This window comes from Poromitra crassiceps, assembly GCF_964638095.1.
Source record: "Poromitra crassiceps genome assembly, chromosome: 3".
NCBI classification, from domain to species: domain Eukaryota; kingdom Metazoa; phylum Chordata; class Actinopteri; order Beryciformes; family Melamphaidae; genus Poromitra; species Poromitra crassiceps.
In genome coordinates, this window is record NC_139625.1 from 31929355 (window position 1) to 31956016 (window position 26662).

A 26662-nucleotide genomic window follows, 5' to 3' on the forward strand; every position below is an offset into this window, starting at 1 on the left:
CTGGCAAGGCTAGGCTGTCATCAAAGTAAAACGTCACCATGTCTGTAAATTACTGCTTGCAGTTGCACTCAGAGCATGTGTGTGTGTGTGTGTGTGTGACAAATTAGACCTACCTGTGTGCCTTGAAAATAAGGTTGAAACCTTTTTCTTCTCATGTTTTTTATTAATAAACACGGGTAAATAAAATTATCAATAATTATCGATATCGACTGATATGAAAGATGTTATATCGATATACTTTTTAACTATATCGCCCAGCCCTACTCATGATATAATATACAGTCTCTAGAAGTGTATGATTCAACTTTTCCCATGTTCTAGAGTAAAAAAGCAAACAAACTGAAAAAAGAAAAGGAAAAAAGAAACAAAGAAACAAAAATCGCAATAAATCGTAATATCGAATCGCAATAATCGTAGAATCGCAATACTTAAGAATCGCAATATATATCGAATCGGCACCCAAGTATCATGATAGTATCGAATCAGGAGATAAGTGAATCGGCACAGCCCTAGAAACAATGCAGACACTTTAGCAGTTACAGTAACCAGCTATTGTCGAACCTGGTATTCTATTTTAACTCATTCTCCACCATAGACGTCCATTTGCGTTATTTAGGAGACAACGGTTCACCGCCATTGACACAAATGAGCGTCAATCCGTCTTTTCACTGCCATACGATAGATGGCGCGCTTGGCCACCTTATGAAGTGGTACCATACTTGTATATTCCTCCGCAAACCAGCAAGCGTTTTCAGCATCCATCTCCCTTCATGGAGGGACTTTTCCTTTGGAACTCTGGCGGGGAATGAGTTAAAAACTTGCTAGGCTGGTAAAGTAAGGAAAGTGGTTGATGAACACTAGAATGTATAAGAAGACTACAATCTGCATTAGAACTAAAAGGTTAAAAAACATAAAAGTGATCCCATAATGTCACCTGTAGGTTCCCAGTTTGACCCAGATGATGTCTCTGTATTTGGGTTTCTTTCCAGCGCGGCAGTCATTGCAGAACCAGCTCCCATCAGGCATAGCGATGTTCAGGCAGTCAGGGTGGAAGGCTGCTGGACACGACTCACAGCACAGCAGCTGGCCTCCTGCAACAATAGACAGCCATCTCAACCTGAGCAGCACTTTACAGCCATCTCAACCTGAGCAGCACTTTACAGCCATCTCAACCTGAGCAGCACTTTACAGCCATCTCAACCTGATCAGCACTTTACAGCCATCTCAACCTGAGCAGCACTTTACAGCCATCTCAACCTGATCAGCACTTTACATAGGCGGGGAATCATTTGGAAGTTTAGTTTATTAGGATCCCCATTAGCTGCAGCAAATGCTACAGCTATTCTTACTGGGGTCTGACCTGTTACAAACTCAATAGTCTCTTTAACCCATTGATACCTGATGCAGCATTTGCGTGTATATCCCTCATTTGTGTGTGTATCCCTTTAAGACCGTTTGCGGTCTTAAAGGGATACACACACAAATGCTGCATCAGGCATCAATTGGTTAAACTGGCAAGCAAGCTCTCGTTTACAGGGCTGCCCTGTCGAAAGCTTGTTTTATGCTCGGTGTGCTGCAGCAGGCGCAGGGGAGGAGCGAGAGCGTCAAATGATGTCAATGTGCTGGGCACGCCCCCCACAGTGTAGTGTACCGTAATTTCCGCACTATAAGCCGCACCGGAGTATAAGCCGCAGCAGCAAAATTGCCTGTTTGTTACATATATAAGCCGCACCGGACTATAAGCCGCAGGTGTTTTAATGTTTTTTTTTTTTTTTTTAATTGTGTTTTAATGTTTAATTACCATATGTAAGGGTTCATGCACAGAGGGGATTGTCGGGAAAGAGATGGCTGTTTGAGGAAGCTCCCATTTATTAACATTTCAACAAAACAACATAACACAACACCACCTGTGTTTTTTTTTTACAGTGCACACAGTGTCCGCGGTGTGGTGAAAAGAGGGCAAGAGAGGAAATTAAAACAGAAGTGGATTTATAGTTAGAAAGAGTGCTAATAAAGAGAGATTTTTTTTTTTTTTTTTTTTTAATCCATAGATAAGCCGCACCGTTATATAAGCCGCAGGGCCAAAAAACGGGGAAAAAGCCGCGGCTTATAGTCCGAAATTTACGGTACATGAAGATTTTTCTAGCAGCGCGACCTCCGCAGGGCTTCTCTCCAAACATGGACGCTTTCGAGTCACTGAGCTGTTTTCACCACATTTCTTGACCCATGTGGTAGGCTAAACTTTGATTTGCAACTGTTCGTGGAGATTTTGGCTTGAGCAGTGAGCGGGGACCAGAGCGGTACCGGAGCGAAAGTTGGAGCGGCACCGATCACCCGCTCAATCCCGCTCCAGTTTCGATCACAACATGTTCGAACCAGAATGCATCGGTGCGTGGCCATGTGCACTGCACGCCCACTATTTTCTTGCCAGCTGCTGCGAGACGAGAAGGAAGAGAAACGAACATGCAGCCGACTCCGCTGAGCTCATGTTATTTGTAGTGAGCAATGCCCATTGCCCAGGCGTTTAAACGCAAATTAAAACACCCTGGCCTTTTAATCTTTTTTATTCTTTTGAGCGGAGCGGTGAGTGCGAGCGGGTGAAATCTGTATGGAGCGGGGAGCAGTCTGGAGCGGAGCGGCCGGGTGCGGCCGTGAGCGCTGGAGCGGGTGGAAAGGGCCGCTCCGTGAGCGAGGAGCGGTAATTATCACCGCTCCACTCCGCTCACATGCTCTGGTGTTAAAAGCAGGCTATCAGGGCTGAGAACTGAAATGGCTATTCAGTAAAAACAAGTTTGGTGATTCATTCATGTGCTGATATATGGTCGTTAGAGAGTGAAAGCGCACTCAGTACTGCACATAATAGCGTTTCATTGTGACTTTTCATGGGATGTTCATACCATTACTATTGTACAATGCAACATGCTGCCATTCTGAGTATAAAAGCATCTGCCCCAGCGCGGAGTCCGCACGTGACTTGCGGAGCTCCGCCTCGCAGAGCCTCGCTCGACTATAATGAGACCTTTAAGGGGGAAAACCATGATAAAGTATAACATAATGTTTGAAAATGAAGGAGCAGGTTGGTAAGCCATCCGGATTGCTGCTACGATCCTGGTACCAACAATGGAAAATTTTGCTGAAATTCTCCAGAGCAAGGACAAGTATGTGTTCCAACCTGCTCCACAAAAACTATTGAAAACTAGCCAATATTAGTGAAAGACTCTGTGATGCAAAGCCAAAGGGTGACAGTGAATGTATTGAGTGAATACACAACATTTCTTCACTAGAGTTTTACTAGACTTACTTTACTTGCCTCAATAAGGCAATCCCACACAAATCTATAAGATCAGGGTGTAACGCATTAGATATAACACACTAGCCTTTAAATATTGTTTGGGGTCTGAATTGAAAACTGACGTTGAAGAATCGCTGTAGTTTTATGATTTTATGTAGCAGCGGTGGGTCAAACAGCTCCACACCCATCCCAGCTTAAAATCCACTTAAAATTTGAGTTCATCACATCACAGGAACCTATGTTAATAAGCCACCAGCCAAATTTGAATGATGATAAACGTCGCAAAGTATATAAATTTAGGTTTGACAGTCATGGCAAAAGTCATGAGAATCAATTAGATTTTAGAGTGTTCTCTCTCTCTCTCTCTCTCTCTCTCTCTCTCTCTCTCTCTCTCTCTCTCTCTCTCTCTCTCTCTCCTGGAGGAGACCTGCTCGGAGGAGACCTCTCTCCGTTAACGGAGAGCGAGAAGGAGAGAGAGCGAGAAGGAAAGAGAGATGGAGTGTGTGTTCGCGCTAGTTCGAACGAACTTTAATTGCCCGCAAAATGTTCGAATATATTCGAAGTTTTTTGGTTAATTAAAAAAAAAAAAAAAAAAAAAAAAAAAAAAATTGCAGGCCAGACCACCGGGCGTCGGCCCGACGTGTTAGCTTGGACGCTCACAGTCACAACACTGCCTCACAAACTTGGCTGCATCCAACTCGAGACAACTTTTCAGACCCTGGAGACAATCTTTCTCAGAAGAGACTAACGCAACAAATCTGGAGACTTTTTCTGACATGGGATTAACATTACCAGCAAGCAGCAGGTTAATTTTGGTTAATAAAAAAAATAAAAAAAAATCGAACGGGTCAATTATACATTCGAACATGCTCTCCTCCCCCACATTCGAAGTTAAATTCGAATTTCGAATGAAAAGTGACAGCCCTAGTTCACGCGTTGCTCGGCGCATAGCCTACTGACAGAGAGGAAGAGATCTCTGCCGCTGCGAGTGCACAGCGCTACTGTGTGTGTGTCAGTGTGTGTGTGCGCGCGCGTGCAATTCCTTGTACCTTGTAGAAAAGTGTCGATTTTTGGGGTTAGAGTTGAAAGTAATGTCAACTACTTTCTGAGGCACACAATTACTCGCATAAGACCCTAAATTTAATAGTTAGAAGGTTTTTGTGGATTTTGGTTTCCAGGGACTTTAAGTTGTAGTGCAGGTTTCTATTGTAATAATACGCAATTTCCTTAAGAAGATTTATCACAATAACTAGAACGACCGCAACGCGGACTTATGCCTCCGCCATTAGTTCATTCTTGCCTCCGCCATTAGTTCATTCTTGATGTTGCGTTACAGAGCTTTGAAATTGGGTGTGTGAGGTCACAGTGACCTTGAACTTTGACCACCAAAATGTAATCAGTTCATCCTTGAGTCCAAGTGGACGTTTGGGGCAAATTCGAAGAAATTCCATCAAGACATTCCTGAGATATCGCGTTAACAAGCTTGAAAATGGCATTCGAGAGGTCACAGTGACCTTGACCTTTGATAACCAAAATGGAATCAGTTCATCCTTGCGTCCAAGTCGATGTTTGAGCCAAATCAGAAGAAATTCTATCAAGCCGTTCTTGAGATATTGCGTTAACCAACTTGGGAATGGCGTTCGTGAGGTCACAGTGACCTTGAAGTTTGACCACCAAAATGTAATCAGTTCATCCTTGAGGCCAAGTTAATGTTTGAGGCAAATTTGATGAAATTCTGTCAAGGCATTCCTGAGATATGGCGTTAACAAGCTTGAAAATGGCGTTTGAGAGGTCACAGTGACCTTCACCTTTGATCACCAAAATGTAATCCTTTCATCCTTGTGCCCAAGTCGACGTTTGAGCCAAATTGGCAGAAATTCCATCGTTCTTGAGATATCGCTTTAACGAACTTGGGAATGGCATTCGTGAGGTCCCAGTGACCTTGACCTTTGACCACCAAAATCTAATCAGTTCATCCTTGAGTCCAAGATGATGTTTGAGGCAAATTTGATTAAACTCCGTCAAGGCATTTCTGAGAAGTTGCGCTAACAAGCTTGAAAATGGCGTTCGAGAGGTCACAGTGACCTTGGCCTTTGACCACCAAAATCGAATCAGTTCATCCTTGAGTCCAAGTCGACGTTTGAGAAGAGTTTGGTTAAATTCCATCAAGGTATTCCTGAGATATCGCGTTAACAAGCTTGAAAATGGCATTCGAGAGGTCACAGTGACCTTAACCTTTGACCAGCAAAATCTAATCAGATCATCCTTGAGTCTAAGTCGATGTTTGAGGCAAATTTGATGAAATTCCGTCAAGGCGTTCCTCAGATATCGCATTAACAAACATCGTACAGACGGACGGACGGACAACCCGGATCCATAATGCCTCCGGCCTGGCTATCGCCGGCGGAGACATAAAAAGGCTATTCTAAAACCTTGTATTACTATGCCACTTTAGTACTGTTGGAACACATTATGTGACTGTTAGAAAAAGTAGAAGTAGAATAGAATAACTACAACCAAAATTGACCAGTACTTGTCTGGTGGTTTCCGGTAACTTCCCACTTCCCTATCTGAGAGGTTGCATACCTTTGGAGCAGACGAAGCACCAGCTGACGTTGACGTGGCTGTGGTGGCTGTAGCCCTTCTTGGCGTGGAAGTGGTTGGTGCATACGATGACGGTGTTGGTGATCATCTCGCTGCCTGCAGCCATGCATGTGTCACCGACGTGATACGCTACGGGGCAGCGCAGGCAACGCATCATTCTACCTGCAACACCGAGCCAGAGAGACACCAGATTACACGACAAGTAGTTAGATTCATCAGAAAAACCAAAACGGTCTGGAGTCAGTCCACCATGACCCAAAGTGCGTCGAGCTCCTTGTGGGACAGTGTTGCCAACTTGGTGAATGGTGACTTTGCCGCTATATTTAGCTACTTTTCAGACCCCCCCTGGAGACTTTATTTCTCAAAAGCAAGTAACAACAAATCTGGTGATTTTTTTCTGACCATGGCAAGCAATATTAATGTGTTGAATCCAGTGCATTTGCAAATAAATTGGTGGGCTGCTGCAGGGGGTTTCTCTCTCCCTCAGTGCTTCACACAGATCATAGGGTTTGCTTGTCATGCATAACGGCGTATGGCGAATCTGGCCCGGGTGGACGGAGTCAGCACTTAATATCACAACAGCTATGCCGCAGCATGCATAAAGAGCCTGGTCTTCTACCTGCTCCATTTATCGAGTGCCATGAGATAACTCTTGTTACGATTATTTGGCGCTATAATTATAAAACTGATTTAATGATAATTGGATATGCAAATTAGCGTGTGACATCATCTAGCGACTTCGATTTGATTTGATACTTTATTGTCCACCATGGTGGAAATTTTTGTTTGGTTTCTCTTCCCATAGAGACACATTGTGCACAGTCAGCACACCACAAAACGTAAAGACATAGAACATAAAACACACATGTACAAGTTAAGACATAGATAGTGCAAATAAACATATGATTCCAAATACAAACACCTAACTAAAAATGGCTTCCTACCTATCTAAAATACCAGTCATATACCTACCTACCTAAAATATTACAAATACAATACCTAACCTTCTAGCCACTTTCTGAGCAGCCAATAGCTACTTTCGTTGGAAAAGAGTTGGCAACACAGCTTGTGGAGTGAGACAAGCAAAAAGATTTATCCCCAGGGCGATCCATCCAAATTCACACAAATTCTAGTTGACAGGAAATATGGTAACATCGCATTTCATCACAGCTCACAGTTTCCATGGTTACTTCCTCAAATGTTGTAATCACACTAGGGATTAGAGATGCACTGATCCACTTTTTTTCAGTTCCGATCAGATATCTGAATTTGGATATCTGCCGATATCGATATTATTCCGATTTTATCATCACTATTTTTTCTTGACTTTTTTCTTGACTTTTCTTGATTTTTTCACAGGCTTTCCTCAGCCTGTGAGGCTGAAACGCGTCCGTTATGCTATTGCCGTGCGCATTAAAAGTTTAAACTTTAGACATCTGTGAGTGCTGTTTTTGATTTCATTATTTTGAGATTTATGGATCGGCACCCAGTGACTTTCTTTAAAACGTTGGGTTGAGCACGCCAGTTCGTTGATTGAGATATTGCGTTAACTAGGGATGCACCGATCCACTTTTTTCACTTCCGATCCGATTCCGATACCTGAATTTGGATATCTGCCGATACCGATATTATGCCGATACCAATATTTTTCTTGAATATACAGTATAGGCAAAGATTTGGCCAATTAAAGTTTTTTTTTTAAATATACCTTGCAAAAAGCAGAATATAAAATATACAAGGCAAAGAAGGATACTATTATACATTATTACACAAATTACGGCCAGCTGTGTGCTGGAATTGCAAAAAATTTTTTTTTTTTTTTTTTCAATTCCGATCCGATCCGATCCGTGAATTAGTGCCATATCGGCACCCGATACCGATATTGGATCGGCCCCATCCCTAGCGTTAACCAGCTTGAAAATGGCATTCGAGAGGTCACAGTGACCTTGACCTTTGACCTTTGATAACCAAAATGGAATCAGTTCATCCTTGCGTCCAAGTCGATGTTTGAGCCAAATCAGAAGAAATTCCATCAAGCCGTTCATGAGATATCGCGTTAACGAACTTGGGAATGGCGTTCGTGAGGTCACAGTGACCTTGAACTTTGACCACCAAAATGTAATCATTCATCCTTGAGGCCAAGTTAATGTTTGAGACAAATTTGATGAAATTCCGTCAAGGCACTCCTGAGGTATGGCGTTAACAAGCTTGAAAATGGCGTTGGAGAGGTGTCACAGTGACCTTGGCCTTTGATCACCAGAATGTAATCCGTTCATGCTTGAGTGCAAGTCGATGTTTGAGGCAAATTTGATGAAATTCCGTGAAGGCGTTCCTCAGATAACGCGTTAACGAACATCGGACGGACGGACATACGTACGTACAGACGGACAACCCGGATCCATAATGCCTCCGGCCTGGCTATCGCCGGCGAAGGCATAACAATTTAATATGTTAATTATTATTACATTCCACAATTTTTCCTGATGTTTTAAGTTTTTGCCGTGGTATCGTTTCAGTATCTGTATCGTGATACTTAGGCAGGTATCGGTATCAAACTCAAACATAATTTTGGTATCGTGACAACCCTAAATCACCCTAAGTCAGTTACGTCCTAATTTCATTAAGTCAAATTGAAAACATTGTCTTCATTGATTCAAGGCTCCATCTCACTAGCATTTGTGTATATTTGTCCCACAAGAAACTTATTTCTATAAATACATCCATTCAACTGATATGTTTTGCATGATATATCTGTAATAAATAAATAAATAAAACAAAAACAACAATTATACACTTATAACAACTCCCAAACTTTTCCGAACATTGGAATCTATCAAATTCATTGTCCATGCTTTTTGCATGAGAATGAGCCCAGGAGCCCCAGAACCAAAACTACACCCACATCTATATATCTATACAGTATATACCTCTATCTATAAACTCTACAGGAAATGTTGAGCTGTGGTTACGGTGCAGCCGAGCCTTACCCTTGGTGGACTTGGGGTTAGGGCGGCAGCTGTAGTGGCAGCTCAGGCAGGTGTGCAGCGGGCAGCGGAAACCCTTGTTGTCGAACACAGTGAGGGCGCTCAGGCGGACGCACGCCTCATGGTAAAACTTGCCACAGTGCTGGACGTGGCAGCGCCGCACCTCTCCCTCCGACTGCTTACAGGAGAAACACGAGTGAATGCCTGTGAGAGGAGAAACAGGGGGAGAGGGCAATGAGAAAGGTTAAAGTCGAGCTGAACCCAAAAATGACTTTTCTTTTCTTTTAGTTCAAATACCTGGGTATGCAGTGCACCGATTTAATAATGTATGGAAACAAAATCACAAAAGTCTAATTTCTTTAGTTTTTCACATCAAAAGTTCATTTTTCAAGATTTCATTGATAACAGTAATGTACAGTTTGCTGACGTCACCTAGTACCGTACTATCAAATTTCTACCCCATTTCAACCAATCATATCACGACATGCAGCTGTCAATCAAATCATTTCAGGATAATTTTCTCTTCCAAAAGAAAGAGAAAATGGCGCCTAGCACCTAATTCCTATCCCATAAACTAACTACTAACTTGGCCAATTGTTAGAAACATGAACAAAAAACAAAAAATATAATCTCTAAGAATGCAAAGAAATGTAACTGGCTCATTAAAACACGCATTCCAGGAATATTATTTACATTTATAACGATAATGGCGTGCGCCTCCAAGCCTGACAGCCTCCCTGGCTGTCAGGGGTCGTCTCTCGGAGATTCCAGGCGGGCAGGTAGCACCCATGCATCGAATTGTCCGCTCGCTCTGCACAAAACAGCCTGGCTGCCTGGTACTCTGCGGATCCCACTCACCTAGCACGACAACACGCTGAATCCCACCCGATTTGGGGGTGGAACACGCCAGGATTGGCCAATGCCAAAGCCAGTCCTCAGAATTGTCAAATCAAATCATCGACACCGTATATGGTCCGCCTCTCAATTTATTTTCAGTCTGAAACGGACTCAGATGCACGTGACGAACGGGTTCACCTCGACTTTAACAGTCAGATGTAAAAGACGAATAATTTTAATAATTTCACTGTTACTACCACTACCTCTGTTATGCTCTCCAATCCTCCTATTACTACCAGCAACACTCTCCCTAGTACTACTACTTTTGCTACTAACACCACTCTCACTACTACCAATCATTCCCCTACTACACTACTAGTCATCTTACTAGTAACCTTCTACTATTATCACCAGGGTTGGGGAGTAAGTACATTTATTTAAAATACAAAATATGAGTACCGTAACTATATTCCATTAGTTAGGTTAAATTGGTGCTATTCTGAATACAGTTATGGTCTTTAAAAATAGATTACTTGAAGGGATTACTGTGTTTTATGTGCTCTAAAATGTATGAGGCACAAATTTCCCATTAACATTTAAAAAATGTGCAACAATTTGTGTTCACAAGAGAATGGTGATGTCGGAGGAGACACAGCCAGGACACTCAAGAATGCGGAATGGGTTTTCTTTTTTTTGGCTTTGTAAACCCTGACCTTAAAGTACGAGGCCTTTGGACAATGATGCAAAGCTTGAGGCAACTGCTAAAGCGCTACAGATAAACACTCATTGTGACAGAGCCATGCGGACACCTTCAAAACAAATATTTGATTATTATTGGGGGGACTGCAGGGCAGTAAATGTGAGGTTAGTGACAGCATCATCATGTATCAGGCTCTGGGCCCGGTTGGCCCATTCAGTAATCCATTCATGCCCAATCCATCCATGTGATGTAAGCAATTGTTAACTACATTCAGAGTGACCCAACAAATGGGCTCAGCAAGACAATTTTGTAGTATTCCATAATATTTAGAACATGTGACTTAATTTGAGTAATTAATGGAGAATATGTTACAAATGACATTTCAGGGCATGTATTCAGTAAAGTGTGGTGGTGGAATACATTTTAAAAGTAACCCTTCCAACACTCATCCTAGCACTACTACAAACCCTACAAGACAATAGTTTTAGCACTGCTCCAGTAGGTCGGATTTCACAATTTGATGAAAGGTCAAATCAGACAAAGCAGTTATTTTTAGAGGCTTCTATTCCTCATGTAAGCGAGGCTCCGCACTGGCAGTTATTGTGGTGAAAAAACACTGAATCAAAGCACCTGAATACCACCAAGCCGCATGGCTGCTCACCAGACAATAGGCATATCTTCTGTGAGAGTCTGCAGAGAATCGGCTGAACTTGCAGGGAAATTGATGGTAAAAGGTAGTTTGTGGCTAGACTTCAGTTGAGATAAATATCACAAAGTATCATCCATAGCATTAAAATTAGTTTTGTCATCAAATATTTTATTTCTTTAGGTGCAAACTTAGCTAAAGCCTTTGAGACACTTTGCGATTTGGGGTTGTCACAGACGAAAGATGACCAGCGTGAAAGAAACGTGGAGATATCTGGTCGTGGCTACAAAAAGGCTTGTCTTGCATCGCGCAGTGAGAGAGGTTCAAAGAGGCCGTTGTCACAGTCACAGACAAAAGATAGTCTAGGACAAATTCTGACAGTCTCAGAAATTTAGGGTGCCAGCTATGACAACAACCAATAGAAATGCCACACTGATTGACAGGTATTGATGGAGCCGTGCGTCGTAGCCAGTAGGTATCATCATCGTAGTCTACACACACAAACCTGATGTCCTACCCAAGTTTATTAGATCCAAGTGTGGCCTGCAATAAATGTATAAGATTGCTAAAATCTCAAATCTTCCAGTCTGAAGGTGGCTTAAAGGAGAATTCCGGTTTTTAACACCCCAGACCTTATTTCCAGCTTAAACTAAGTTTTACTCACACAAATAACTTTGGTTTCATTCGGATGCCCATAGAAGATATTTAGCTCAGAGTAGGCTCCTCAAACAGGCTACAACGAGCGCAAACAGGGCAAGCTGCATGCACTCTGTAAATAACACCTTTTCTGTCACGCCGCGGTCCATATCCTCATTATATGATCCATAAATACACGTGAGGCGCCCAATTTAATGTAATATGTCTCCGGACTCAGGAGGAACGCTGCGTCGTCTTTCTTAAAGCCCCATTCAGTAAGTTTTCCAAGTTTTGCTATTGGGGAAACTGCGCCCTCTGCGTGCATTAGTATCGATAACGATATCGCCGTTCAAAGTCAACAAAACACAGGGCCAGAAAGCTCTATGTACATGTTGTGACATCGGGTACTCACCACTTGATGAAATAATAATCCATAGTTCCCTGAAACATCATTTTCATAGCAAATCCGAATCGAGTTACTTCCTTGTTTTCATGCAGACAGCGCTTCCGCTGTAGAGCGCATGCACGCATCCTTTTCTTTTTTCTTACCACGGGACGTGGCAGACAAACTGCTTAGTCCCAGGGCTGGCCAATGGAGGGCGGTGTGGGATAAATAAAGTCGAGGGTCTCCCTATTACAAGTCAATCTACCATGTCCTCTGACTAAAAAGCTCTTATATTACAGGAAAAAATGTCAAAAATCTTACTGATTGGGGCTTTAAATTAATCCAAGGTCTTAAAATGGAGGTAGCAGGTAGAGGTAGGCTACAGAAACAGTTCTTATTCTTTCCCATTACTTTTAATTACCTCATGCGCTCTCAATTGGTCATGTTGCAGTAAAGTTGACAAATAGATCACAGTCAAGTCCACACAGAAAATCTGCGGTGGCATTAGTTTTAGGCTACCTCATTTGAAGCGTTTCTTCACTCCACCATGTTGGCTATAGTAGAGTGCAGCAGGTGCAGTCGGCTTCAGACCCGCCTTGTCTGTCTGACTGTGTGTACGTGTGTATGTGAGAGAGTGCACGTCTGTAATAAAGGGTTAGTCTGCGTGTTTCACTGCTCTAACTCTAAATTATTTAATAATGTTGCTTTGTCATGTTCTGAGCCTGCCCCGCCCGCAATATTTTCATAATTTGCCACGCCAGACGACCTGCGGGGCGGGCCAGCCTGCAGGACCCGGCGGGTTCTGGGTGGCCCACGCATCACTAGCGTATGCTATGTTATGAGTAGGGATGGGCATTTCTAGCAAAAACACTATTCGAAATTCGCTGGCCAAAGTCGACTTTTAATCGAAATTCCAAAAAAAAAAAAAAATGTAAAAAAAAAAAAAAAAAAAAAAAAAAAAATGTGTGAGTGAAATGTTGCATTGTCTCCCCTGATTCTAAGTATAGTCGAATCGCTTGGTTTGAGCAAGTAAAACAATTTGTATAAGCATTTTAAGCAAGGTTTATGGAAAAATGAATGGCGGATGAAATCCCATGAAGAGGGAGAGGTTGCTTATAAAAATTGTTTTACTTTGTCAAACCAAGCGATTCGACTATACTTAGAATCAGGGGAGACAATGCAACATTTCACTCACCAAAAAAAAAAAAAAAAAAAATTCAATAAACGAATTTCGAATTTCAATAATAAAAGTCGACCTTGATAATAACAACGATTATTCGAAAATTCGAAATTCGATGCCCATCCCTAGTTATGAGTCCATGGCAGTGCATGCTCTTGTTGGGAAATTGTTTCAATTACCACATGACCTTGCATTGTTTGAAATGTTGGGTAAAGAGCAAATAAAATAAAGAACCTGGTCTTCTACCTGCTCTATTTGTAAAGCACTTTGAGATGATTTGGCGCTATATAAATATAAAATTGATTGATGGCAGTAATGCAGTAAGATGACTTATCAGTGCCAAATATGAAACACCAAAGTAAGCGCTCCTCTCCCCTGTGCTGCACTCCTGACACAGTAACCACTCCTCACCTGTGCTGCACTCCTCCTGACACAGTAACCACTCCTCACCTGTGCTGCACTACTGACACAGTAACCACTCCTCACCTGTGCTGCACTCCTGACACAGTAACCACTCCTCACCTGTGCTGCACTCCTGACACAGTAACCACTCCTCACCTGTGCTGCACTCCTGACACAGTAACCACTCCTCACCTGTGCTGCACTCCTGACAGAGTAACCACTCCTCACCTGTGCTGCACTCCTGACACAGTAACCACTCCTCCCCTGTGCTGCACTCCTCCTGACACAGTAACCACTCCTCCCCTGTGCTGCACTCCTCCTGACAGAGTAACCACTCCTCACCTGTGCTGCACTCCTCCTGACACAGTAACCACTCCTCACCTGTGCTGCACTCCTCCTGACACAGTAACCACTCCTCACCTGTGCTGCACTCCTGACACAGTAACCACTCCTCACCTGTGCTGCACTCCTGACACAGCAGCTTGTCCTCAGGCTTGAGCGACAGACCTAGACAGTGGAGGTGGAACATTCCACAGCACTGGCCTTCACAGGGCACCAGGTCCTCACCGGCTTGCTCACAAACCTGTAGGCAAAAAACACACACACACACACACACACACACACACACACACACACACACACACACACACGGGTGAAACAACAGGAGATGTATTGCACATGCCTCAGGGTATACACAGAGTATGTGATCGACGGCAAAAAGGCAGGAAATGATGTGTACAACAGGCCCAGGGAAACTAAAGGAGGAACTGGGACTATGTTCAGAGGTTAACCAGACCAAAAGCAAAATAAAAAATGTGTTGTGTGTGAATGTTTGTTTTTCATACATGACTCTTCAACCTGATGTATCTGTTGGGGCCTAAGATGTCAACATTGCCATATGTATATAGACACTATGAAATGAATACAGAGACATGGATACATGTAGCCTACATACTGTATTTGCATTCAAATGAATGACAAGAGCAGTGGAAACAAAACAAAGTGTTACGTGTGTTTAAAAAAAAAAAATGAAAGTGAGATGTTTAAGAGCCGACTGACTCACCTGGCAGACAACCTCTTTCTTTGTAGCATTTCGTTCACTCTTCTTTGTCCCGTCCAAGCTGTCACTCGGGGAGTCAGGACGTCCCTCACTCCCAGAGCCCTGCAGGAAAGAGTTGATTGGAGAGGCTCAATTTTGTAATCAATAAAACGACAATCCATAACATTTCCCAAACCGTGCGTTCACACCATAATGAACAATCACCGGAAGTCCATTGATTTCCCTTAGAGCTGAGTGACAAGGTTAACTCGACAGATGTGGATGTTCAACAAGCTTGTCGGCAGAGAAAAGTTGGCCACAGCTGAACTTTTCAGTCATCAGGCATCAACAAATAATGAAAACTACCCAGTTCATGTTTATTTGAAAGACAAATGTAGGGTCACAACCCAAAAAAGGTTGGGAACCCCTGGACTAATAGTTTGTTGTCTATTTAGTGGCTCCTATCGCCTGGTAACAATAATACATAACTTGATTTCAAAATTTTACTGTCCCCTGTGACTATTTGTGACCGCCCAGCCCCAGTATATCCTGTATGTTCTGCGCTCTCTCCTCTTCCCCCTGCTCTCTTCTTACCTCTCTCTCCACCTCCTCCCTTTCCCTGCTCTCTCATCCCGCCGTCTCTTTCTATCATAAGATTATTAAACCATGTTATTACTATTATTACTGTAATTTGTTATTGTGTCAGCTAGATTTAGCTAGACATATTCTCTGTGAAGCCCTCTGAGACATGCTTGTGAATTAGGGCCATACAAATAAACTTGACAAGATGAATTGTTGAAAAATCAAGAGCTCCCATGAGAAGCACCGTCCTATCCTGTGGCTTCAGGTGGTACATGATGCATTTAGAATCTTGCTTAAGCTTCCAAGATGGACCAGTGCAAGTCATGTTTGTGACGAGCAATCAGAATCAGAAAGACTTTAATGATCCCCGGGGGGAAATTGGGACAAGTTACAGTAGCTCGCTCACAGAACACACATAGCATAAAATAAACAGTAGTAAATGCGATATTAAGCAAAATAAGCAGAATGTGTCCCACCTTTCATGTATAAATGTATGTTGGCTAATAATTGTAAAAAAATATATAGAACGACCGCAACGCGGACTTATGCCTCCGCTAGGGTTGGCACGATGGACGATGGCATCGACCATCGTGATTGGCCGACCCCCCATCGACCTCTGAGCCTTCTACATCGGATCATCGTGATTAATTATCTGTTCGAATTAAATTTGTGCCGTTTGAATAATAAAACATACCAAGTCAACTTAGCGTGACGCGTGGGGGACGCGCCGGCAGCATTAAACGAGCGCCCCCAGTTCAGACTCAGAGAAGCCTCCCATCCCCCTCCTCCGCTCTAATGCTTCACTGCACTGGGTATGCTTGTTTAATGTCGCCGGGGGGTCCCCCGCGCACGAGAAGTCAGTTATTTTGTTGTGAAAACTTTTAAGAGAAAGAAGAAACCTCACGTTCTTTCCTGTTTTCAACCCACAGTGAGTACAAGTCTTCAAATGTGAATTTAACTCGCCTGTTTCAAAAGTGAAAGTTGAAGTTGATTGATACAACACTAGCAATATTGAACAGCGCAGGCTAACGTTAACGTTACAGTCAGATCCTGACCAACAATGTGTGTGTGTTGAATTTAACTAGCTGGCAGAAAAGTGACAGAATTACTGGCGGATATAACGTTAGATTCGCGTGGGCTTTTGAACCTAATAAGAGAGGGTTGAGGAGACTGGAGAGAGTTGAGAGAGAAATCGAGCAGCAGCAGCAGCTAGGCTACTGCTAGCTGTTACAGCAGTACTGCTTGAGGAGCCAGAGCCAGGCGAATCTACCGTTATTATCAGCCAGTAATTCAGTCGGTTTTCTGCCAGCTAGTTAAATTCAACACACATACGTTGTTGGTGAGTAACGTTAACGTTAGTTTTGCGCCGTTCAAATTGCTATAGTGACAGCTGATGCCCACTTCAGTCGTGTGGCTCTGTGCTGTAGCACAGAGCAGTATTCAAGCCCGCTGGTATCATGTAGAGCTCAGGCTCAGCTGTCCTGTTAACGTGAACGCATTACAGCAACGCAGCGACTTAATAAATAATTAATTATTCCCCCAACCCCCACCCCAATGACGATGGCATCGTGCAAAACGATGTTTCACTGTAAAATAATCACGATGGATAAATTCCTGACATCGCACAACCCTAGCCTCCGCCATTAGTTCATTCTTGAGTCCAAATCGGCAATTGAGGCAAATTGGAAGAAATTCCGTCAAGGCGCTCCTGAGATGTTGCGTTAGAGCTTGGAAATTGGGTGTGTGAGGTCACAGTGACCTTGAACTTTGACCACCAAAATGTCATCAGTTGATCCTTGAGTCCAAGTGGACGTTTGAGGCAAATTCAAAGAAATTCCATCAAGACATTCCTGAGATACCGCGTTAACAAGCTTGAAAATGGCATTTGAGAGGTCAGTGACCTTGACCTTTGATAACCAAAATGGAATCAGTTCATCCTTGAGTCCAAGTTGATGTTTGAGCCAAATCAGAAGAAATTCTATCAAGCCGTTTGATAGAGAATGAAATTTCACAGCCAAAAGGTAAACAGTGAACCACTTGAAGGAAACCAGTTGAAATGAAATGATGGAGCCAGGAGTCAGAAGAAGTCGTCTGATATGATGTATTGAACATAGATCTTGGCCAAGAGATGCACTCTTGTATATTCACGGATGGATACACAGGCTTACATACATTGAACAGAAACTCAAAGATACTTATAGGACACACATCAGATTACATGTCTTGACGCACATCAGATTACATGTCTTGACGCACACTTGAAGGCCACTCTGTAGACTCAACCTATCTGTTATTCTGGCCCTGTAGAGAGCACCGTGGCACGGTGACAGGGCACAGTGTGCGATAGAGAGGAGCTGCAAATGTAAGGTACAAGTTATCTAAATAAGTCTGTCTGTGTATGTACACAGGTTATCCAAATATGATGTCTATCTGTGTATGTACACAGGTCATCTAAATATGAAGTATGTCTGTGTCATAACTATATGTAACTATTGAAAATGGCGTTGGAGAGGTCACAGTGACCTTGACCTTTGATCACCAAAATGTAATCCGTTCATCCTTGCGCCCAAGTCGATATTTGAGCCAAATTGGCAGAAATTCCATCAAGCCATTTTAAGATATCGCTTTAACGAACTTGGGAATGGTATTCGTGAGGTCACAGTGACCTTGACCTTTGACCACGAAAATCTAATCAGTTCATCCTCAAGTCCAAGTCTATGTTTGAGGCAAATTTGATGAAACTTCATCAAGGCATTCCTGAGATATCGCGTTAACAAGCTTGAAAATGGCATTCGAGTGGTCACAGTGACCTTGGCCTTTGACCACCAAAATTTAATCAGTTCATGCTTGAGTCCAAGTCGATGTTTGAGGCAAATTTCATGCAGATATATAGCTGGAGAGCTATCAGCCCGCACACTCACCGGATAATTTAAAGTCTTAAGGTGCACGGCACAAGAGTTTCTTGAAGCAATAGAGAAGGAGCCAGCACTCAGAGAATCCTTTTGAGGGTTTTTATTCCTGTTGCACCACAACGTACGCGTTTCAGCGTTAGCCTTCGTCAGCGTTGAGGCAAATTTCATGAAATTCCGTCAAGGCATTCCTGAGATGTTGCGCTAACAAGCTTGAAAATGGTGTACGGGAGGTCACAGTGACCTTGGCCTTTGACCACCAAAATCGAATCAGTTCATCCTCGAGTCCAAGTCGATGTTTGAGGCAAATTTGATGAAATTCCATCAAGGCATTCGTGAGATATCGCGTTAACAAGCTGGAAACTGGCAGCAAGAGACTCCAGGTAACTTAAAGGAATAGTTCGGTTTGTTTGAAGTGGGGTCCTATCAGCTAGTTCGATACACTAACTGGAGTAGGTACAGTGGTCTGCAGGCTGGGCGCAGTGTGCAACGAGAGCCGACACTCAGAGCAGCAGCCAAACCAGCTTTTTCTCTAAGTACGTGGGGTCAACAACTAAAGCGTAATTTAGCCACCTAAAACAACGCCCACCTAAACAAATCAATATCTGTGTACATGCACGCTCTATTTTGACAATTTTCAGCGCTTTACTTTTCCGCCAAACAGCAGTTTCATTCGGCACTGCTTTTTCTCCCAACCGTACAACTACCGTATTCCTCCGCTAAAAGCCTGCACAGACCAAAATGTGACTCAGCGCCGACAATACGTGTGTGACGTCAGCTGCACGAGAGTTGTGACTGGCCGTTGCCTTGGCTCATCGTCGTAAAGTCGCCTTTCAAAGCATGACGTTAGATTATAACGAACTAGTTGTGTGGCTTAGCCTTCCCAAATGTTGAGGGTCGTTTTTTAGAATTTAATACATAGAATTGGGAACGTTACATTCAATTTCATTCAGACTGCCTGGCACACAATCTCCGCCATTTTCACACTGAGCTTCCACAGGAGGAGGGAGGGTGGAGGGAGGGCGTAGTGGCGTCCGAGCATGTAGGGCTAGCTGGCGCCGCCAGATGGCGAGACGGCTCCAATTCGAGGCGGACGGACGACCATGTTTAGGCCTTTACATACATGTCTTTGATGGTGGGAGGAAACCGGAGCACCCGGACAAAACCCACACGAACACGGGGAGAACATGCAAACTCCACACAGAAAGGACCTGGGATGGCCCGGGGTTCGAACCCAGGACCTTCTTGCTGTGAGGCAACAGTGCTAACCAATGAGCTACCGTGCCGTCCTTGTATGCATTTTAATCTGTGGGCTGATGAACTGCCATGATCTCATACATATGTCGTTTTTGTCCTCTTTTTACTATACGGACCTATGTGTCGGAAATAAAGTCAATTTGAATTGAATATACAGTATATTTCTATTGCTCTATCAAATCTGGAAGAGCAGGAAGCTAATCTAGCTTTCATTAACATAATTGAGGGGTTTCCTCTTACCTCAATCTCAGGACAGGGAGAGGACCGCCTCTTCTTTGCCTGTGAGGGCGTGGCCTGGTCTCCATCCTGTTTCCTCTGCCTCTTACGCTTTGGCTTGTCAGGAGCTTCGTCCTCTGTGGACCCTAAGTGTTTGGACGACAATTACTAAACTGCTACAGTGCCATGATACAATAGTTGTGATTCATTCAATGGAGTTAACACATTCACTGCCAGACGTTTTTTTTTTACTGTAGTTAGCTTCTGCCAGAGGGGTTTTTTGAGGATTCTGGCTCATCTTTCAAGACCCGAGGATTCTTTTCTGCTAAGATTTTGTGAACACACAATATCTCAAAAGAACTAATAGAATGTGTGCTTTCTCTATCTAAAAGAGTTAGTTTGTAGAGTTAGTAGTTATGTAAGCATTAGCAGTTGAATACAGCATGGTTTCAGCGTCAGAAAAAATATTCAGAGATAAACGGCTTTTTGTGAAATTCGATAGAACAGTCACTTTAACCATTCATTTTTGGCTCTCTCTCTCTCTCTCTCTCTCTCCCTCCCCCTCTCGCTCTCTCTCTCCCTCCCTCTCGCTCTCCCTCCCTCTCTCTCTCTCTCTCTCTCCCTCCCTCTCGCTCTCCCTCTCTCTCTCCCTCCCTCTCGGGAGGGAGACGCACTAGGTTTAATCCTAGTGAGAGGGGGAGAGGGAGAGAGAGAGAGAGAGAGAGAGGGAGGGAGAGAGAGAGAGAGAGAGAGCGAGAGAGAGAGAGAGAGAGAGGGAGAGAGCGAGAGGGAGAGTTGCTTCCAACTCCTCCCTCCGTGTGTGTCCTCTTGGCCGCAGCGGCCGTGTCACAAGCTCGTTGCTGCTGCTGTAACCTCGCGTCACACTGCTTTTTGCTTGCCTTCCTCCTTCCTTGTCGCCACTTAGTGGGTCGGTGGAATGGGTTGTACACGTCCAATACTTATATAAGAGATGTAAAAGGGTTAGATGCACATCCCACCGTCAAAAAAAAATTTTTTTTTGACGTATTAATACGTCCATGGCAGTGAACCGCTGGATTTTTTTTGACGTATATATACGTCAGTGGCAGTCAACGTGTTAAAAGTAAGGTCATGCAGCGAATAGTAATGCTGTCAGGTCTTAATCTTAAGGAGAAGTCAGCTAGTGATGCTTTAATTCCTTTAAAAAAGTAAACACATTTTTGTGTGATATTTTATTGAAGATGGCAGCTGTAAGAGAGTAGACATCCAGCTGATTTGCACAAACTGCTTTAATGACATGAAACGAGTTTGTTCTTACAAGCCCCCCTGTATTTTAAGATAAGGCCCCTTGTCTTTTTTCCACACTGTCAGTATACTGGCAGCGTGGGGCGTGGGCTACAGAAACCAAATTCAGGTGAGTCAGTCTGGGGGAACAGATACTGAGGGTGGTTTACTGGTGATGTGCTTCATCACATGGCCTCTAGAGGGCGGCATTGACTAAGTCTTGACCAGTGGGTAAGGCACGAGGTTTTCCCACGAGGACCAGGAAGTAACCCTGAAAGCTGTAATTCTTCGAATGGCCACTTGAGGCAGGGCTCAGAAGTCCCGTCGTTCCCGTTCACCCTCATGTTAAAATGCTCCACTTTGTAACAGTGATTAAGCATATTTACAGCCTGGGCCTTTAACGGTTTTGGTCTATATAGCTAATTTCACCTTTTCATAACAACTATATGGGGGTAATTTTTTACGATAGAAAAGGGGGTGATTGACAGTTCGCTGTCCAGTGATCGTACAGCTTACAGATCACGGACCAATACCAGGCGGAGACGAGGCTCTGGGAAACCCCCATCTCACGTGACTCAACCCATTTCCCTCCCACATTGCTGACGAAAAATCAAGATGGCGACAGCCACCACTTCAACTCAAAACAGGAGCCCAAAATCAATGGGATGGTTCTGTCCATATGTTTTAGGTCAGTGGTGTTGACTGAGACTCCGTCCATGACTGTACTAGTGACCAATAATATAAGGTACGTAGTGGCTTGTACAGGATCTGTGTTTGTTAAATCTTCTCAGATTTGTGTTTTATAATTTCTGTGGTTTTGTCTTTCCATTTTAATAATGTTAGAATTGGTCTACATTGTATCACTGTACAAATAAACCAAAGTCATAATGTGGTTTACCCGACAGGGGCACTTTTGACTTCTTCAGCTGCCTCTTTGTTTCTTTAACATCTTTGTCAATTTTCTTCCTTATTCTCTGCTTTTTGTCTGTGGCGCCTTCCGATGCCAGGGCCTGGGAAGACAAGGGTTAGGGTTAGTGTTGTTGAGTGCTTTTACGTGTTCACATGATGCCAGGGCCTGGGAAGACAAAATCATACTCAATAGACTGTTTCAACTTGACAACATCAACATTCTGAATAGCCCCCAGCTTACTTCCTGTTGCAGTGTTTGCTAGTACAACAACTGACAGGAAAAACACTAGGTTTCAAACTGTTCCCTAGCAACACAATTCAGTGAAAACCATCTATAGTTGAATGACATGAACAGCAAATAAGGAAATGAGGGTTCCATTACCATGTGATTTTGGTCAAACAAAAACCACAAATACCAGATGCCCACTGCTCAGTATTTCAAAAACACATCTGATTACAATACAACGTTTTGTAAGGTCTTTAGCTAATAACAAGTCTTCCACACTGACTTATAGACGGTTTTAACTTGACAACATAAACATTCTAAATTGCCCTAGCTTACTTCCTGTTGCAGTGTTTGCTAATGCAATAGCTGACAGGAAATACGCTCTGTTTCAAACTGTTCCCTAACAAGACAATTTGGTGAAAACTGTCTATATTTTAATACCAGCTGATTGTTGTTTTTGTTGGCAGACATCTCATTTTGGAATAAAACTGCTCAGATGTATTGGAGGAAACCACAACATTATATCCGATAGAAAACTCACCTTTTGTTTCTCAGCATCTTTGCCCATTCTACTTCTCTTTTTAGGCTGCTGATCCTTCTCTGCCACAGCTTCTGTTGATGGCCTTTTAGAAGCCTTCTTCCGCTGCCTCTTCACTAAAAAGAAGAAACGCTAAAGGTTAAACACTTCTAGACCTGGCTTTGATTTATACCAACACTGGAATAAAGGCACCTTCCATTACAAGGGCTATGTTGACATTTAGAATTTGTACTACACTGTAGTAAAAAAAATATTCTTAATTGGCATTTGAGTCAGCAGAATGTCACGTTAAGTGCTCTTTGACACCAAGCACTATAGCCTGTGGCTTGCAACATCTACCACTTGAATAGTAAATGACGAATGCTGAAAGGCAGTTTTTAGGGTAGTTTAAGGACTAATTCAGAAGCTTTCTGCCAAGAACCTGACTTGGCTGAGGAAAATGCACAATTTTCATTTGAAATGTCAAAGACAGGTTTGGGAGAAGAGGTTTTGAAGTGGCCTCTATCTTCCCTCATTAAAAACATTTGAATGACAGTAAACAGAATGCGTACTCACCTGAGGAATCAGTCTTCACTTCTTCGTTACCTAGATCCGTCTTTTTCTTCCGCCCTTTCTTAACTTTATCAACTAGAAGAAAAAGCATTTTTCAAATGAACTTACAAAAGCACATATGTACCAACACCTTTTTTGCTATACTATATTCATATGTGTAGAGCACCTACTCTTGAGTATTTGCTGTTCCGACCATAGTACCGGAAGTACTCTTATCAATTATCATTGTACATTTTGGTTATGCTTTACAAAATGGTGAAAAAGACTTTGGCTTTCTATAATCTCCGCAAATGGCATCCTTACTTTGGTTATGTGGTGCAATTGATCATAAAGCATCACACAATCATCATTCAAAACAGAATTGTGTTGAGAATTTTGAATTCCAGAACATCCCAGCCATGTCAATTTTTCACAAGCCACACATGGAATTTTGAATGAGGCCTTCTAAATGGTTGGTAGTAGGGGTGCTCCGATCACGTTTTTTTTTTTGCCACCGATCGCCTATGAGAAATATCTGCCCGACTTTTTTTTTTTTTTTTAAGCAGCTATAGCAGTCTATTTTAAAACAGTTTCCATTTGACATATAGGCCTACATTTCAAGCATCAATTGAAAGTGCAGCACATTTTCTTTTTTTCTACATCAATATTTTATATTGTGTAGGCTAAAGGAAACCGCCAACATGATTTTTTGTGTGTGAGATAATTGGAGCAGAAGACTGTCTGTGTTGAACTAAACCGCTAGAAGAATGTTCTTCATAGTTCAGTGACAGTCCAGTTCCCCCAGTTCAGTTTAAAGGAACAAAAATATTCCACTTCGGGATTTCCATGTTACCAGTTCAATGCAGTTCAGTTCACTCAACAAAAATACTCCATTCCGGGATTTCTCTGTTACACAAGAAAAATAACTTTGACCCAAGGAAACTATTTTATAGATTTATAAGCTAAAGCAGCTAAAGGTAACTGGAGCTATTAACGTTATGAGGATACACGCAAATATGGATCAAACGCAGACTTAACAGCACGCAAATGCCTCGGTAGGCGGGTGGACTGGAGGCAACTTCTCTCTGCTCTACTCACCAGCTGATTTGTGTGATTCAAAGATGCAAGGGGCATGTTGACAGAGTCTGAAGCAGTGTGGAGGTGAGTAAAAAAAGTAAAAGTAAAAAAAAAACACTGACAAAAGCATGTGATTTGCAACACAATGATATAAACGTTAGAGCACAATATGAAAGTTAAATGATAGACATTGAAGACATGAAAATGTTTTTTTAATACACCAATTAACTGCGGAGAAATGGGCTGCCACATGTTTCTCACGTGCAGCATGATCGGCTATGCAATCGGCAACAATAAAGCAATATCTGCAATCAGCCGATCGCATATTTGAGGTCAAAATGGTCTGATACGGATTGCATGCTGATCGATCGGAGCACCTCTTGTTGGTATTTTTTTTTTTTTTTTTATTAACCAGCATCTGGCTGATGCTCATTTACCAACCTGGTTCTGAAACGTCAGCTGTCGAAGAAACCACCTTTGATTTCCTTTTCTTTACAGGTTCTGAAGTGTTGCCTGTTGCTGAAGGAGATTTTATTTTCTTCACCCTCTTTGTGGGAGGCTGAGACTGCTTGGGCTTTCTCTTTTTCTTCTGAGGTACAACTAATTCAGCTTGTGTCTCTGGTACAGAAGTGGTGGGATCCTACAAAAAGAATACAATACAAATAACAAACCCCAAGAATTTCTTTAACATGATTTCAAAACTCTTCAAGACCTGGAAATTATTAAATGCATTGTCCATAATTTTGCCTGTGTTCCAGACATACAATGTTCTCCCTTACAAAGTAAATAGGAACAGAACACATCACACAAGCATGGCCTGGATAAAACAATTTAAAAAACAAACCTGTGAGGTTGGCTGTGGCTGAAGCATCTCTTTGGAAGAATTTGGGCCATTTAATATCTTTTTTGACTGTGAACCAATTATCTGCCCTTTGCCCCTTATTCGCCTTTCCCTTGTTTTGTTTTTTGTTCTGGGTACTCGTGTCTTTTTCCCTGTTGAAGTGCTGTCTTGGGCCTGGGGTTTGGCAGTGGGCTCGCCTGCAGGACTGGCGAGCAGGGTGGGGAGCGCCGGGCAGAGCCGGGACTCTGTCTCGGGTTCCTTTTCGTTGCTCTGCTCCGGCCTCAGCTTCTCCAAGACGTAGGGATTCAAATGCGGCCCGTCAACGTCGTACAGGAAAGTGAACTTGGCCATGCGCTCGTCCAACGGCATATTAATAGCCTCCTTGGCCTGAATGATACCCATGTTCCACTGAGCCTGGAGCTTACGGGGCACAGAGGGAGCCGTCTGGAGGACACAGGAAGGAGAAGACGGCAAGTTACAGTACGGGTTACAACAGAGGCAACACAGCAGTGGCGGCCAATCGGGTTGTGGACCTAGTGAAGAGCAGATGCCATCAGGGTACATTCAGTACCCCGATTTGCACACCCGGTGAGTACCAGTGACAGGTGAGTAGAGCAACCATTCCTAACCTGTGGGCCATGAAGGTTTTAGATAATTAATTTCGAATCAATTATTCGTTAATTAGCCTATTGCAGACAGCCCCTCACTTTTAGTTTCTGATCTCTGTGTGGTGCTGAAGGACATCTCTTTTTATCGTTAAAATAAAAGGTGCTCTGAGAACACATTATTTGGCCTCCGTAATGTGTACGGTCGGATGTGGGCCGCAAAAATTTGAGTTTTTTAACGTGGGCCATGAGTCGGAAAACTGGAGTAGAGGATTTTGTAACCTACACAAACATGGCAAGAGATGTCGACACAGTCTTGTGGAGACAAACAGCTGAAAAATAACCCAATATAATAAATACGAAGTAAAATACATTATAGATTTTTGTAAAATGATTGACATTCTCTGTTTGGAATACACTTCTCAAAATTCCACAAAATGCCAGAAATTCCATGAAGCCTGTAACATTTTATTATTCAATTTTACAACCTTTTTGAGCCAAGGTCTTTTCGAAACTGGACACCACATCCTCTATATGCCAATATGCAGGGGCAGCCCACAGGAAAACAAATGTACCTTTCTATGGACGACGCGGGAGGCTGGCTGCTTGTTGCCCTGGCAAAGCTCCTGGTATTGATCCTCCCCGGTGAAAGAAACTATGCTCTTCTCGAAGATGTAGCCTCTCTCAGGAGCGTCTCCGAAATACTGCACGTGGTAAAGGAGACCCGACCTGCTGTTAGCTGCGGCGACAAATGACAAGAGAAGCAGATGAAATCAAGGCACAAATCAGAGCAGAACTACGGCAGTGATCATCCCATAGAACTAGGGATGCACATTCACAAATTCTGAAATCGATCGTTGGTAACGTTAACGAGCAATCAAACGAGTAATTGTAATTAAAAATAATAAAAAATCCAAACCATACCAAATGCATAACTTTTAGACATGTCAACATTTGCCGCCGCGGCCGCTGCCTATAGGTCCAACAGGGGCTCACTTACAGC

The 26662-nt window shown here is 43.0% G+C and overlaps 1 protein-coding gene across 1 annotated transcript in view; it reads right to left on the reverse strand.

Annotated features, from left to right (window-relative positions):
- Nucleotides 1–26662, reverse strand: part of nsd2 (nuclear receptor binding SET domain protein 2) — a gene marked incomplete at both ends in the record, with an annotated part of 50776 nt that overhangs the window by 18118 nt on the left and 5996 nt on the right. The window contains 12 exons of the mRNA XM_083633000.1: nt 935–1091; nt 5879–6058; nt 8884–9084; nt 14123–14249; nt 14730–14828; nt 19694–19806; nt 21831–21942; nt 22612–22721; nt 23161–23232; nt 24655–24760; nt 25193–25498; nt 26235–26398. Coding sequence (XP_083489126.1) covers nt 935–1091; nt 5879–6058; nt 8884–9084; nt 14123–14249; nt 14730–14828; nt 19694–19806; nt 21831–21942; nt 22612–22721; nt 23161–23232; nt 24655–24760; nt 25193–25498; nt 26235–26398 — 1747 coding nt within the window. The remainder of the gene's footprint in view (nt 1–934; nt 1092–5878; nt 6059–8883; nt 9085–14122; nt 14250–14729; nt 14829–19693; nt 19807–21830; nt 21943–22611; nt 22722–23160; nt 23233–24654; nt 24761–25192; nt 25499–26234; nt 26399–26662) is intronic.